General features: G+C 39.5%; 1 protein-coding gene across 1 annotated transcript; it reads left to right on the top strand.

Annotated features, from left to right (window-relative positions):
* Positions 1–2,107: 2,107 nt before the first annotated feature.
* LOC585687 lies at positions 2,108–8,041 on the top strand. Its single transcript, XM_030976625.1, has one exon. It carries the CDS (start codon positions 2,108–2,110, stop codon positions 8,039–8,041), a length of 5,934 nt encoding a protein of 1,977 aa, XP_030832485.1.
* The last annotated feature ends 8,132 nt before the right edge of the window (positions 8,042–16,173 follow it).

The following is a 16,173-nucleotide window of genomic DNA, read 5'->3' as shown; positions in this document are numbered from 1 at the left end:
AAAAAAAAAAAAAAAAAATCGCTCAACATGTGTGTTATGTGCTATGTGCTATGTTTGGCTATGAGACTCTGTGTGGTGTATGTTCTGTGTGTGTTATGTACAAGGTCTGATGCTCTACCATCCTTGTTCACGGTATGTTTGCACATCAAAAGTGGCATGATTGATACCCCCCCCCCCCCCCCCGTCGGGGGCTAATTTTTTTTTCCCAAACAGGTTTGCCAATGCTAATATTTCCGGTCATCTGATTGGCTGATGTGTTACGTCATTAGCAATGACGTAACCGTTAGGGTGAGTGATAGGGTTATAGAAATCATGCAGAATCACTTTTCATTAACCCATCGTTGGCTCAATCTGTAAGGTCACCGTAATACAATCTCAGAGGTGTGAGTTCAAGTCTCAGTTTATTCAGTTTATTTGCCTTTATAAATAGTGAGGCACAGCAATACAAAAATCAAAGTCTAGTTGTTTGTGACCTCTTTCCAAGCTGCTAATGACGTAGAACATATCAGCCAAATATAAGAAATGGCAAACCTGTTTGGGAATACAAATTTCGCTCCCCCCCCCCCCCCCCCCCGGGGTCGGAGGGACCGCATTCGTGGGCCTAACATCTCCAGTAAAGGAGTAATTTTTGCGCGACAACGTCCGGCCCGAGAATTGTTTTTTAAAAATCTTTTAAAAGGGAGGTGTTTTTTCTCTTTCTGTATTTGGATTTCTGAGAAATTTAGAAAGGGTTTTTTTGTACCAATAATGCACTTCAGTGAGGGCATTAGTAAGAATTACCCACACAAGGTACCTTGGAACAGTCTAACACGCCTGATGCGATAGCCGAGGGTGTTTGGACTGTTTCAAAGGTACTACCGAGTGTGGGTAATTCTTATTATATTCCACATACTAAGAATCTTGCTCTACGATTGGTCATAAGTAAATCACGTGATCAAAGATAGTTCGCCCATCATTGATGGGAGAAGCAAAAAGTTCGTTGCCCTTTGTAGATAGTACTACTATCTACAAAGGGCAACGCACTTTTACTGAAGATAGAGGTACTATCTACAAAGGGCAACGCACTTTCACTGAAGATTATCCAAAAGCGCACTAAAATAGGCGTAATTAAGCGCGCATTACCAATGAGCGCAATTAAAGCAAACACATGCGCGCACCGTACCCTCATGGGTTGGGTTAAACTTTTAACCTTTGAATTTGGGCCTGGTGTCTTTCATGTAGATGCATACACGTCCTTTTCTTGTTGTAGTTATATTGTTTTTAGATGTGGAATATAAAGCAAATAATCACCTTTTGGTTTCAGGCGATGGCTAACTATCACTTCCTCGTCGATCAGAATGTATACGCTATCTTTCCTCAGCTTCGCTTCGGAAAGATAGCTACATCCAGATCGCCTCGGAAGTGATAGTTAGCCATCGCCTGAAACCAAAAGGTGATTATTTGCTTACTAATGCCCGAACAAAATGCTGTGTATTATTTGTTTTTTTTATAATTATGACGTGGATCCTTATTTGATAAATCACCCTCATTTCAAAGTCAATACATTACCATTACTATTACTAATTCTAGGTCAACATCTATTGTAAGGATCAAGTTATAAGAAGCCAAATTTAGTTTTTGTTTTGAGGATACCGTAGATTGACTGGAATTGTTGTACAAACGTAGCTAGGCTTGTCACATGGAAACTACAGATATGATATGATGTGGGCACGGATTCAAGGAAGGAAAACTTTGTTTTACCTACTAAACTACTACTACTATTGCTACTTTGTACATTCCGGTGTATGGAAATGATTGGAGTTCAGTTGAGTGTTAATAAACAAAGAACCATGAAATTACCACATTGTCTCAAGGATCATATGTAGATATCTCTACATTAGTAAAACAAAGTCGATTCTTCAACGGATACTGCATGGATGACGGAATTCGACACGGCAAAGCACCCGGGCGTGATACTCGCGAACACCGCACAAGTACTAAAGTCTGACGTGACGTGACACAGTGAGTAATTGAATGAAATGAAACTTTGAAGTGAAATCGGCTAGACTCTATAGCTCTACACGTTACTGCTGATTTGAAAGGAATGTTTATCAAGTAAATTGCAATTATGCTGGATGGGAATACTACTCCCAAATCCCCAGGTGGGAAAGATAAGGAACTGAGCAATGCCAGTGGCAATGATATTGATCATGTTGATGATAAGGAGAGTGGTGCAACAAGGAGCTTTACTAGAGAAAGAGATCTAGAGAATGGGAAAGAAGATCAAGATGACTCAGAATCCACATTGTCATTATGTGGATCATCGGCCTCTTCTGCCAGTACTGCAAAGAGGAGAGAAAGAGAGAGAAAGAAGGAAAGACAACTTAAAGCAAAGTTGATAGCCTTACATCAAACGAGTGAACTTGAGAAGAAACTGAGAACACTTCAAAAACAACATGAAATGGAACAAGCCGAACAAGAAATACGAATTGCAAAAGAAAAGGCTGAGAATTTGAGAAAGAGTCAGCTTTTGAAGGATGAAGAAGCGGAGATTGAAAGACAAAAGACTGCTATTCTCTTGCAAGCAGAATTGAAGCTTCTACAACAAGACTCAGAGGAAGAGCTACAGAAATGGAAAGTGGAAGGTGATTCTTTCCGTGATTGTGGACAAGAACGAGAACGAGTTAGAGGTGATTTTGTCGGTGATCATGGACAAGAACGAGATCAAGTTAGAGGAGACTCTTTCCATGATCGTAGACAAGAACGAGAACAAGTAAGAGGTGACTCTTTCTGTGATCGTGGACAAGAACGAGATCAAGTTAGAGGTGACTCTTTCCGTGATCGTGGACAAGAACGAAAACAAGTAATAGGTGATTCTTTCCGTGATCGTGGACAAGAACAAGATCAAGTTAGAGGTGACTCTTTCCGTGATCGTGGACAAGAACAACAACAAGCCTTTCGTAAGGAACCTGTGAGCAATGAAGAAGGAGCCACCAAACAGATGCTTAGGGAGATGATTAGATTCACTGCAGAAAACAGTCTACCATCGCCAGATCTCGAGCCGTTCAATGGGGATCCACTTGATTACCTTACCTTTATAAGGAATTTTGAATATGTGGTTGAAAAAAGAACTGATGAACCTTTCAGAAAACTAGAGCTTCTACTAAAATACACACGAGGAGAAGCGCATGAGCTTATTCGAGAATGCCCCCACATACAACCAAGTAAGAGGGCATATGAGACAGCCAAGTCCATGCTACACAGAGACTATGGAAAGCAGAGTAACATAATAAATGCATACAAGGAAAGGGCAATTGCCTGGGAGCAGATACGATCAGGAGATAGGCAAGGATTGCGAAAATTCGCAATATACCTCAATAATTGCTCACATGTTAGAGCAGCAGGGGACTTAGGAGGCATGGATAGTGCAAGTTTTCTGAGAGTTCTGGCAAGCAAACTACCCTTGTATCTCCAACAGAAGTGGATCTCACGAGTAGGCCTGACTCGTGATATTGCCAATAGGAATCCCACCCTGGACGACCTTGCACAGTTCGTCATACAGACTGAAAGAAACATTAACGATCCCATGGTACAGGGATTGGGATATCAGAGGACTGAGAAAAATGCTTCCTACAATAAAGATGAGAAAGAAAAACTACAAAAATCAAGAAGCACAAAGGCATTTGGTACAGCTACACAACAGGATAGGGAGCAGAAGGACAAGAGGGATCCAAGTTGTACTTTCTGTGGCACCAACTCAAGGCATGTTATTGACGAGTGCCGAAAATTTGAAGCCTTGACAGTTGAAGAAAGATCAGAGCAATGTAAAAGGAAAGGCCTCTGCTTCCGATGCCTGAAACCAAAACATCTGAAAAAGGAATGCAAGAGTAAGATCAAGTGTGATGTCTGCGACAGGATGCACAACACTTTAATGCATGATCCCAGGTGGATGAAAGACGGAGAAGGAAATACAAGGAAAACCACCAATGATGCTTCAACATCTACCGATGTGCAAAGTGAAGCTGGAAGGATCTCTTCAGGGTCTACCAATGTGAAGAAAAGTGTTGGAGGAAAACCCCAGACATCGACGTGCATGACGATAGTTCCAGTCATCGTGAAGCACAAAGGAAATGACAGATGCATATCAACTTATGCATTCATAGATAATGGATGTGGAACAGTCTTCTGTGACACAGAACTTACCCAAAGGCTGCATGCAAGAACCAGGAAAACCAAGCTAATAGTCAAGACATTGAATCTTGAAGAAGTGATAGATACAGAAGTCACTGTAGATGAGCTGCAGATCGCAGGAGTAAAGGAGAAGGAATTCATCAATCTTCCGCCCATCTATGTCAAAGATGGTATACCAGTGACAGTTTCAGATGCTCCAACTCAAAAGGATCTGAAACGATGGAAACATCTGAAGGACATAGAATTGCCCGAAATAAGTAACCGCAACTCTATTTCAAGGGTAACTCTCATGATTGGAGCCAACGTTCCGTCAGCATCGATGCCTCTAGAAATTAAAGCTGGTGACATCGAAGAACCATATGCTATCCGCTCAAGGCTAGGTTGGCTCGTGTATGGTATACAAGCTCAAGAGCAAGCAGATATTCACAAAGTCTGTTTTTGTAAACAGGAAGAAGTTTCCATCATTCCTAGACAAGAGGAATTAGAACGGAAATTCAAAGACTTCTGCAATATGGAATTTACAGAGAGACTAAGTGATCACAGAGAGGGCCTGTCAGTTGACGACAAGAATTTCTTGGACATAATGGAGAAATCTATCACTAAGAAAGACAATCATTATCAGATGGATCTGCCCTTAAAGCAGAGAGATGTGGCTATGCCTAACAACAAGGACCAAGCTGAAAGATTTCTTGAAAGACAAGGACAGAAGTTATCAAAGAACAAGGAAATCCATGAACAGTACACCACATTCATGAATGATCTGGAAAAGCAAGGCTATGCAGAGAAGGTTCCAGAAGCAGACTTGGACAGACATGATGGGAAGGTATGGTATATCCCTCACCATGGGGTGCATCATCCCCAAAAGCCAGGAAAGATTAGAGTAGTCTTCAATTGTCCTATCAGCTACAAAGGAAAGTCTCTTAATCAGGAACTCCTACAAGGACCAGATCTAACCAACAGATTGCTTGGTGTTCTCCTCAGATGGAGGAAAGAGAAAGTGGCTATAATGGCAGATATACAGTCTATGTTCTATCAGGTGAAAGTTACACCAGACCAATGCGACATGCTGCGTTACTTGTGGTGGCCTGAGGGGGATATCACCAAAGAGCCAGTAGCCTACAGAATGCTAGTCCATCCTTTTGGGGCTACATCTTCTCCCAGTTGTTCGAATTATGCCCTGAAAAGAACAGCAAAGGACAATGAAGGTTGTGCAAAGGAAGAAGTCCTAGATGCCATACAGAAAGACTTTTACGTTGATGATTTTCTGAAGTCAGTATCAACACCCCAAGAAGGCATTGATCTAGCTGAATCATTAAGACAAGTGTTGTCCAAGGGAGGCTTCAAGTTAACCAAATGGTCAAGCAACAGACGAGAGGTCTTGGATTCCATTCCAAAGGAGGAACATGCCGTTGAATTGAAGGATTTGGACTTACAAAGGGAAGTTCTTCCAACTGAACGAGCTCTTGGTGTGAGATGGGATCCAGAAAATGACCAGTTAGGCTTCAAATTGAAAGAAATGTCAAGAAAGGCTACTCGCCGAAACATCCTATCAGTAATGAGCTCAGTCTATGATCCCTTCGGGCTAGCAGCACCATTCGTTCTGAAGGCTAAGATAATTCTGCAAGAATTGTGCCAAGCTAAATTGGACTGGGACCAGTCGATCCCTGAAAAGCAGAAAATGGAATGGGAACATTGGATGAATGAGCTACAAAATCTTGACCAGGTGAAGACTGAAAGATGTCTAAAACCAAAGAACTTTGGTATAGTAACAAACAGACAGCTGCACCACTTTGCCGATGCTAGCATGGATGGCTATGGTGTTGTGACCTACTTGAGACAGACAGATGAGAATGAAGACGTTCATGTGGCATTTTTGACAGCCAAAGCCAGGGTTGCCCCACTGAAGCCTCACACTATTGTTAAGATGGAGTTAACTGCTGCAACACTCGCAGTAAAGCAAGACAGTATGATCAAGAGGGAAATGAATATGGAGTTGGATGAGACAGTATTTTGGACGGACAGTCAAACAGTTCTGAAATACATTGCCAACGAAACTGCCAGATATCCAGTATTTGTGACAAACAGACTGAGTATCATCCGAGATGGATCAGAGACAAATCAGTGGAAGTACATTCCTACCAAGTTAAACCCGGCAGATCATGCATCCAGGGGATTGGATGCCAGTGAACTAACCAAGAAGAAGGAATGGTTTGAAGGCCCAGAATTCCTAAAGCGGTCTGAAGAAATATGGCCATCTGAGGGTGTGAAAGCTCCAGCAAGAATGGAGAAAGCTGATGATACTATGTCAGGAGATTTGGATGAGACTCACATTCATGCCACAATGATAAACAAGGAGGATCCAATAAGTGCACTCCTGTCGCACTATTCTGATTGGGATAAGCTGAAACGAGGAGTTGCCTGGATATTGAAGTTCAAGAAAATGCTACAAGGAAAGGGGAAAGGAATAGATGGCAATTCCAGTGAAATGTTCAACCTGACAAATAAGGACATTGAAGATGCCGAAGTCGCAATTGTTAAACAATTGCAACTTGAATCATTCCCAGAGGAAATGAAACGACTGGCTGGTCACGGAGAAGAGAAAGGAGTACCAAAACGCTCTACCCTTAGTAACCTTGATCCAGAATTGAGCAATGGGTTACTTCAAGTAGGTGGAAGGTTGCAGAATGCCCAGATTCCAAGCAGTGCTAAACATCAATACATCCTACCAAAGAAGCATCATGTAACCACTCTTTTAATGCAATACATCCATAGGAGAGTTGGTCATCAGGGACAAAATCACATGGTAGCTGAATTACGACAGAAATTCTGGGTGGTAGGAGCAGGAGTTTTAGCACGAAACATAGCAAGGAAATGCATCATTTGTAGAAAGAACCAAGGAAAGGCTGGTCATCAGAAAATGGCAGAACTTCCAAGAAGTCGAGTTAAGAGTGACGAGCCGGCGTTCACCAGAGTTGGCATGGACTATTTTGGTCCTTTTGAAATAAAGTGTGGAAGAAGCATAAGGAAAAGATATGGCGTAATCTTCACATGCCTGTCCTGCAGAGGGGTGCACATTGAAGTTGCATCGAGTCTAGACACAAGCTCCTGTATTGAGGCTATTCGTCGCTTCATCAGCCGCCGAGGACCTATGAAAGAGATGTTCTCGGATAATGGTACAAATTTAGTAGGAGCTGAAAGGGAACTGAAGCAGGCATTAAAGGAGCTGAATCAAGACCAGCTGATCAACTTTCATGCAAACCATGGCATGAAATGGCATTTCAATCCTCCTGCTGCTTCCCATCAGGGGGGAGTATGGGAACGCCAAATTAGAACAGTCAGAAAGATATTGTGTGCAGTCATGAGAGAGCAGTATCTAAAGTCCTACCAGAACGAGGAGCAGCTCCATACATTTATGTGTGAAGTGGAGGCCGTCATAAATAGTAGGCCTCTTACCCGATGTTCAGACAACCCAAATGATCTGGATGTAATCTCACCAAACAGCTTGCTGACTATGAAGGGTTCAACGACGCTACCTCCAGGGATCTTCGACGACAAGGACATCTACGCAAAGAAGCGGTGGAAACAGATGCAGTACTTGGCAGACCTATTCTGGAAGAGGTGGGTGCGAGAGTACCTGCCTTCTCTACAACGCCGACAAAAGTGGCTGCAGCCAAGTCGTAACCTTCAGGTGGGGGACATTGTACTCGTCATAGACGAAACAGCGCACAGATGTTCCTGGTCCATGGCCCGAGTGCAAGAGGTTATGCCAGACAACAAGGGGTTCGTCCGCAGAGCGAAAGTGAAAACTGCAACAACATCGCTAGTAAGACCAGTAACCAAGTTGTGTATTCTACTGGAGCAGGAAATTTGAATGGAGTTTGTCTCAAATTTATGAAAGGATCTATATGTATAATATGTGAAAGTGCCTTTAAGTGGATGTGCTTTGAATCATTATTGGAGGAGGATATCAAGCAAATGAAGCAATTTGTGTTTGGATCAAGCGAACAAGTGGAATTCAGAGCGCCAGTGAAATTTTGTGTTTGTGTTAAAGTGAGAAGTAAAATATTAATAGCCCTTTGGCTAGTAATTGGTAATCATTTGTGATAATGAGCCAATACAGGATCAAATCATGTTTAATAGCGAATTTGGATCTGATCAACACATCTTTAATCGCGAATTTGCATTGGATCAACACATGTTTTATCGCGAATTTGGATTGGATCAACACATGTCAAGTCGCGAATTTACACAGGATGATTTTGTCAACACGCGAATTGCAAGAGAGCAAAGTTTTACGCGATTTCAAGAGAGGACGCTCCAATGAAAGGATGTCAATTTAAGACATTTAATTATGATAAGTCAGCACCGAATATTGTTTATGCTTTGCAAGAACGATAAAGGATATGAACATGAACTGGAACGAACTAGTGAACTTTCAAACTGTTTAAGTTGAACTCTGTGAAGTGCTATTCATGACTGAAATGTTTGTTTTGAAATTTGATGTTTTATACTCATACATGTACATGTATATATGTAAGTTTGTTGAGTTTCAATATTTCTTTGTGTTGTCACAATTGGGATGTTTAAATTGAGGATGATTGAACATACATGTACACAAATAATTAAAAGAGAATATTTTGTTAAAAATTTGTTCAAGGTAATGATTGAATTAGCCTCAGAGTTAAAATCAGATACATTTTGTTAATATAAAACATACCAGAAAGAGAGAACTCAAATAGGGTTAAAGGGAGAAAGTGTTTTGAAAACAGTGTATTTGTTGACATAGAAAGTTAGAAATTTCATTTTATTAGATGTTCAGAACATTAACATGAATGAAAAGATTTAAATATATGTGTCTGCACTCTGCAGTGTAGAGCATTATAAGGAAGTTCAGATTGTGTTATATTTAAATTGAGGATTAACATGTTTAAGTGAAGTAAGGAATGTTATTTAGTTTTATGTGCAAATGGCAAGGATATTTGCATGTGCTTAGTAGTCAATCCACAATGTGACTTCAGTCATGCAGGTAAACTTCGGACAGATTGATATATGCAAATAGAAAGAACAAGGTTAATGTTCAAGCGAAAGTACAAGTATTACATGTATGAAGATGGTATTATGCACAATGCTAAATATTTCCTTTTCTCTATTGTTTGAAAGTACATGTGCATCTACGTTATTTCAATGTTCCTTTTATGTTGATGTACATGTACATCAGTTCAGTTCAATTGAAGGTGTTCAGAAATTGTTTTATGTTTAAGTAAAAACAAAAGGAAAAATGTTAAAGGTAGTAAATACAGCCACTAATTATTCTTGTTTTGGAAGAACAATTCTTGTGTTTGGATTTCATATTACTGGTTTATTTCCAGAGTTATATTTTGAAAGGCAATTATAACGAAAACGGTGTTTTTGATAATTTAATTACCATAGGTATTACATTTTGACAAAAGTTTGAGAGCTATGAGTAAACATTGAAAATATTTTGATTTAAAGTTATCATTGATTCATGATTATTTCGTATTGGATGCTTTTGTTGAGTTGATACAGGAATGTTTATAGTAATCCAGGGATAAAGCTCGATTTTGCAGAATTTAGTGTATTCTGTGCATTCAGATAGTAGAAATTGGCAGAGTATAGAGATATAAGTGTTACATCTCATTGTGATTATGATCTGTTTTGGAAACAATTAGGTATTATATATAAATAGAAAGTGTTTGAATTTAATGTAGAAACTAGGTTATGAGACAATATACAGAAAATGGTTGTAAACATTTGATAATACATGTAGATAACAGTTGGTATTTTGTTAATTTACATCAGTGATGGACAATTAAGTTTTGGTTAAATTAATGTTAATCGTTGCACCCTCTAGCTGCAACTGGGGGGAGGAATGTAAGGATCAAGTTATAAGAAGCCAAATTTAGTTTTTGTTTTGAGGATACCGTAGATTGACTGGAATTGTTGTACAAACGTAGCTAGGCTTGTCACATGGAAACTACAGATATGATATGATGTGGGCACGGATTCAAGGAAGGAAAACTTTGTTTTACCTACTAAACTACTACTACTATTGCTACTTTGTACATTCCGGTGTATGGAAATGATTGGAGTTCAGTTGAGTGTTAATAAACAAAGAACCATGAAATTACCACATTGTCTCAAGGATCATATGTAGATATCTCTACATCTATGATTGATTTAGATCTAGATCTAATTTATTTCTAGTTTTTTTTTAATAAATGTGTTGATCTTACTTTCTTAGTCTTACCTTTAATCATGACAACAGGATCATCCATCATAAACTTGTAAATCAATGGCTATGCAACACGCCAACAGGTCATAGAAAAACTTGAAATTGAAACTCCAACTTGAACAATGAACATCTAGTCTACGTAGAACTTGAAGTACTAGGAACCCGAACCAGTCCTAACCAACAAAGTGCAACTTCCAAACAGTCTAGTCAAACTCAAAGCCAAACATGTAGATCTAGGCCTACACAAAGTCTTGTCCTGAACATTAGGACTAGGGTCTATTAATGTTCACCACACATAACACAATCGTGGATTTGAAAAGTATTGAAGTCGTTGAGGTCGTGGTGTACCTTTTCCTGCGAAAGCGACAAAGAAAGTTGTTGATGGGAATTCACAGGAACATCTACATTATCTGAGTCACGATCCGGAACTACTATTTCAAGCGGCTGTCTGGTCGTGTGCATGGAATAGGCGCGATTAGGCCTGCTTGGACCTGGTCCAGGACCAGGATCTGGAACCGATTGAGTTGCACTAGGCAAAGTGATGTTTCTTTTCTCTTAGAGATGACTTCCAAGATGTGAGGACATTTGTTTCTTCCGCTCGTGGCTAGTGTTACAGTCATTCTTGAGTGACTGCTTACTGTGGTGACCACTCACTGAATGAATGTTTCGAGATTCGAAACCGGCTCTATCCATAGTCGTGATGTATGTTGCTCATAATCAGTGGTTTGTATACAACTTTGAGCATCCAGCTTTCTGGGAAATTCGTTTCATCTTATTTCCCATAGTGTTTTTTGCCAACTGGAACATTGCAGTACCAGTTGTCACCATCTTCTGGTTTCTTTGCTTTTGGTTTCTGCCCTAGAAAAGGGCGATCTTTGTTCAAATTTTGATAGGTACCGCAAGAAACTCTCAACTGGACACTTTGAACTTCCAGGTATTTCGTAGATCATGACTCCGCTGTTCGACACCTCATCATCATCCTCACGATTATTCTTTGTCAGTCTTTTACTGATTTCCCGAAGCCCGTCTTCATCTGTCTTAAGTCGAAAATCGTCTTGTTTAAGTTCTCAAAGATTTTAGCGTCCGCGGTTACAGAAGTAAGTCATGAAATCGACGAACGCTTTGTTCTGAAATCCAGCTGGCGCGCGTGTCGCAATCGAGCTGCGACGAGTTTTGAATGATTTGCATGTCACTAGCGCTAGCTGAGATCGCGGGTACGGTTTGTGCTTGATGGAGCCTTTGCCATCCTTCTTGAGCTTCACTAAGACGGCTTTAAACCCCCCCCCCCCCTCCCCCCCCCCCCCCCCACTCCGGGGTCGGAATGACCGCATGCGTGTTACCAAAATGTCCGGTAAAGGGGTACACTGTAAAAAAATAATAGTCGAAATAACTCAATAAAATTGAGGAAAAGAATTGCCTTATTTTTATTAAGTAAATATTACCTACGGCATCTTAAGTAGAATTTACTTATTTTGCTGAATAAATTTTTACTCAGTTAAATCAAGTTACATTAACGTAAATAATTTAAGTATTGTAATCATTTTAGATAATTAAAAAAAAGCTATGATAGGATTACATATTGCACGATTTGGTACCCATCTAATCTAACAAGTAACATCCACTAATCATTCACTACTTCTATTTAAGATTAATCACTGATCACTAACACTACTTCTATTTAAGATTTAACCGTATATATGTATCTACCACCATCACAAACTATTACATACGCTTCAATTCGACACATATTGAAAGGCTCCAAATTTTATATATACTTGATCGTAGCATCTTAAAAGGAAAATTGGTTGACAATTTCCTGAAATATCAAGTTTTTATTTGTTTTGAACTGGGTAACAATTAAAAATTGTCTTGTCTTTGCTTAGCCATGTTAAATGAATTAGTAAATGTTTTAAAGTCCTTAAATTTTCATTCAACCACAAAAAAGAATTGTTTTATTTAAAAAAGAGTTTAATTTGGTCTTAATGAATATTCATAAATTATGTAAATATTTCTATTACGCACTGCATCGGTCCTTACTTTAAAAAGATAAGAATAATCAACATAAATTGTTTGAGTATTACGTATAATTTCTGATTTTGAGTTAAAATTACTAAATTAATACAAGCTGAAATTACTTAAAGTTCTTATGTATTTGATTTTACTTAAATATTCCACGTATGTTCTACTAAATTGAAAGTTTGAGTTAGCAAGACTTAAATTTAGTGCGTAAGTGGCAAAACTAATGTTTACAAGTAAATTCTACATGGAAAAAATACGTAAAAATTACCAATGAACAAATTATTTTTTACAGTGTACTTTTCGTGCGACAAAGTCCGGCCCGAGAATTGTAAAAAAAAGGGGGTGTATTTGCCTTTTCACCGGAGATTTCTTTAAAAAGGGGGTGTTTTTTCTTTCTTTTCTCTCATCTCTTTGGACTCCTGAGAAATTATTCCGAATTTAGGGGGGTACATTGAGCATTTTTTCCGAATTTAGGGGGGTCTCCAAGGCAGGAAAAGCCCGCGAAAAGCCCGCGAAAGGGGTGTTCGGAAATGTTGGCAGTCCTCAGATAGGGGGTGCTTTCAAAAAGAGGGAACAAGCATGTACGCGTACCCTAAATAACACTGAGTTGGGGGGGGGGGCGGGCTATAAACATTCTCACACTTTGTGAGAATGTTGCCCTGTCACGGATGTCAAAGTTATGCAAGTCCAAAAAGTGTCTCTGTACACCATACCTGATCACATGCATGGATTTCTTGCTATACCAGGATCCATCTTCTCGACGGAGACTTGAATAGAAATGCACAAAACGTCATCCATTACGTCGAAGCCTGTCGGTTGTGATTTCACCTAATTCAATTTGTTTCAGGCTAAAAAATGCTTCAAATTTCGCAAAGCCAAACTCTATGCTCTTCTTGCAGCAGAATCAGTCCCATCCAATAGCTCTTGCATTTCTTCAGTCAAAAGCATTTCAAACACAGCCGTTTTAAATTCCGCGGCAGCCATTTTCGCGAGTAAAAGTAAACCGATAAATTTCAATGGTTACGATCGCAAAACATGATCGCCAATGACCGGTCATTACATTGGCAAGAAATTCATATCGGGATAAAAAGATCTAATGCGGGAGAAGAACAACTGTTAAATCACATTATTCTTTTAACAAAACATATGATTTTTAAATATAGTTCAACTAAAAATAGACCCCCAATTCCTCAAGAAATTAAAAAAAGAATTATAGAAAATAAGCAAGAAGAAAAGGAATTAGCGGGGGAGAGAGGCACTTTAACACTTCAATTCAAAAAATGGGACAACTTCCATAGTTAAGGACGGCGAGGCAAATACTTCTTTCTCAGACTGAGACATTTTTTTAAAAAATTTTAAAATATATAATTTGGTCTTAAGGAAAAGGAAGAGACAGGATTTCCAACAAATATGTAGATGTGAATGCTCGGGAAGGGAGGGGGGATTTGTTGAGCTTTGGAATGAAGGGGGGAGGGGGATATGTCAGTTTGTATGTGTGTCTGAGCAGGCGCGTACACAGGGGGGGTGTTTGGGGGGTTAAACCCCCCCCCCCTTTGGTAATTTTTTTGTGTGTAAACCCCCCCCCCCTAAATTCCTCTAAACCCCCCCCCCCCCCCCTTTGGGATTTGTTTTGTTTTGTTTTGTTTTTTTAATTTAAAAAAAAAAAAAAAAAAAAAAAATTCCCATGGTTGACCTAAAAAAGCTGACCTTACCCCCCCCCCCCCCCCCCAACGGAGCAAATTAGATCTAATTTATTTCTAGTTTTTTTTAATAAATGTGTTGATCTTACTTTCTTAGTCTTACCTTTAATCATGACAACAGGATCATCCATCATAAACTTGTAAATCAATGGCTATGCAACACGCCAACAGGTCATAGAAAAACTTGAAATTGAAACTCCAACTTGAACAATGAACATCTAGTCTACGTAGAACTTGAAGTACTAGGAACCCGAACCAGTCCTAACCAACAAAGTGCAACTTCCAAACAGTCTAGTCAAACTCAAAGCCAAACATGTAGATCTAGGCCTACACAAAGTCTTGTCCTGAACATTAGGACTAGGGTCTATTAATGTTCACCACACATAACACAATCGTGGATTTGAAAAGTATTGAAGTCGTTGAGGTCGTGGTGTACCTTTTCCTGCGAAAGCGACAAAGAAAGTTGTTGATGGGAATTCACAGGAACATCTACATTATCTGAGTCACGATCCGGAACTACTATTTCAAGCGGCTGTCTGGTCGTGTGCATGGAATAGGCGCGATTAGGCCTGCTTGGACCTGGTCCAGGACCAGGATCTGGAACCGATTGAGTTGCACTAGGCAAAGTGATGTTTCTTTTCTCTTAGAGATGACTTCCAAGATGTGAGGACATTTGTTTCTTCCGCTCGTGGCTAGTGTTACAGTCATTCTTGAGTGACTGCTTACTGTGGTGACCACTCACTGAATGAATGTTTCGAGATTCGAAACCGGCTCTATCCATAGTCGTGATGTATGTTGCTCATAATCAGTGGTTTGTATACAACTTTGAGCATCCAGCTTTCTGGGAAATTCGTTTCATCTTATTTCCCATAGTGTTTTTGCCAACTGGAACATTGCAGTACCAGTTGTCACCATCTTCTGGTTTCTTTGCTTTTGGTTTCTGCCCTAGAAAAGGGCGATCTTTGTTCAAATTTTGATAGGTACCGCAAGAAACTCTCAACTGGACACTTTGAACTTCCAGGTATTTCGTAGATCATGACTCCGCTGTTCGACACCTCATCATCATCCTCACGATTATTCTTTGTCAGTCTTTTACTGATTTCCCGAAGCCCGTCTTCATCTGTCTTAAGTCGAAAATCGTCTTGTTTAAGTTCTCAAAGATTTTAGCGTCCGCGGTTACAGAAGTAAGTCATGAAATCGACGAACGCTTTGTTCTGAAATCCAGCTGGCGCGCGTGTCGCAATCGAGCTGCGACGAGTTTTGAATGATTTGCATGTCACTAGCGCTAGCTGAGATCGCGGGTACGGTTTGTGCTTGATGGAGCCTTTGCCATCCTTCTTGAGCTTCACTAAGACGGCTTTAACCCCCCCCCCCCCCCCCCCCCCCCCCACTCCGGGGTCGGAATGACCGCATGCGTGTTACCAAAATGTCCGGTAAAGGGGTACACTGTAAAAAAATAATAGTCGAAATAACTCAATAAAATTGAGGAAAAGAATTGCCTTATTTTTATTAAGTAAATATTACCTACGGCATCTTAAGTAGAATTTACTTATTTTGCTGAATAAATTTTTACTCAGTTAAATCAAGTTACATTAACGTAAATAATTTAAGTATTGTAATCATTTTAGATAATTAAAAAAAAGCTATGATAGGATTACATATTGCACGATTTGGTACCCATCTAATCTAACAAGTAACATCCACTAATCATTCACTACTTCTATTTAAGATTAATCACTGATCACTAACACTACTTCTATTTAAGATTTAACCGTATATATGTATCTACCACCATCACAAACTATTACATACGCTTCAATTCGACACATATTGAAAGGCTCCAAATTTTATATATACTTGATCGTAGCATCTTAAAAGGAAAATTGGTTGACAATTTCCTGAAATATCAAGTTTTTATTTGTTTTGAACTGGGTAACAATTAAAAATTGTCTTGTCTTTGCTTAGCCATGTTAAATGAATTAGTAAATGTTTTAAAGTCCTTAAATTTTCATTCAACCACAAAAAAGAATT

This window comes from Strongylocentrotus purpuratus, unplaced genomic scaffold (assembly GCF_000002235.5).
Source record: "Strongylocentrotus purpuratus isolate Spur 01 unplaced genomic scaffold, Spur_5.0 spur5_contig_870, whole genome shotgun sequence".
Taxonomy (NCBI): domain Eukaryota; kingdom Metazoa; phylum Echinodermata; class Echinoidea; order Camarodonta; family Strongylocentrotidae; genus Strongylocentrotus; species Strongylocentrotus purpuratus.
Note: the sequence above shows the minus strand (reverse complement) of the source record. Positions and strands in the feature narration are given on the sequence as shown.

Bases quoted from the DNA above. Each gene is read 5' to 3' on its own strand.
- LOC585687 (XM_030976625.1), top strand. From the start codon at position 2,108: ATGCTGGATGGGAATACTACTCCCAAATCCCCAGGTGGGAAAGATAAG.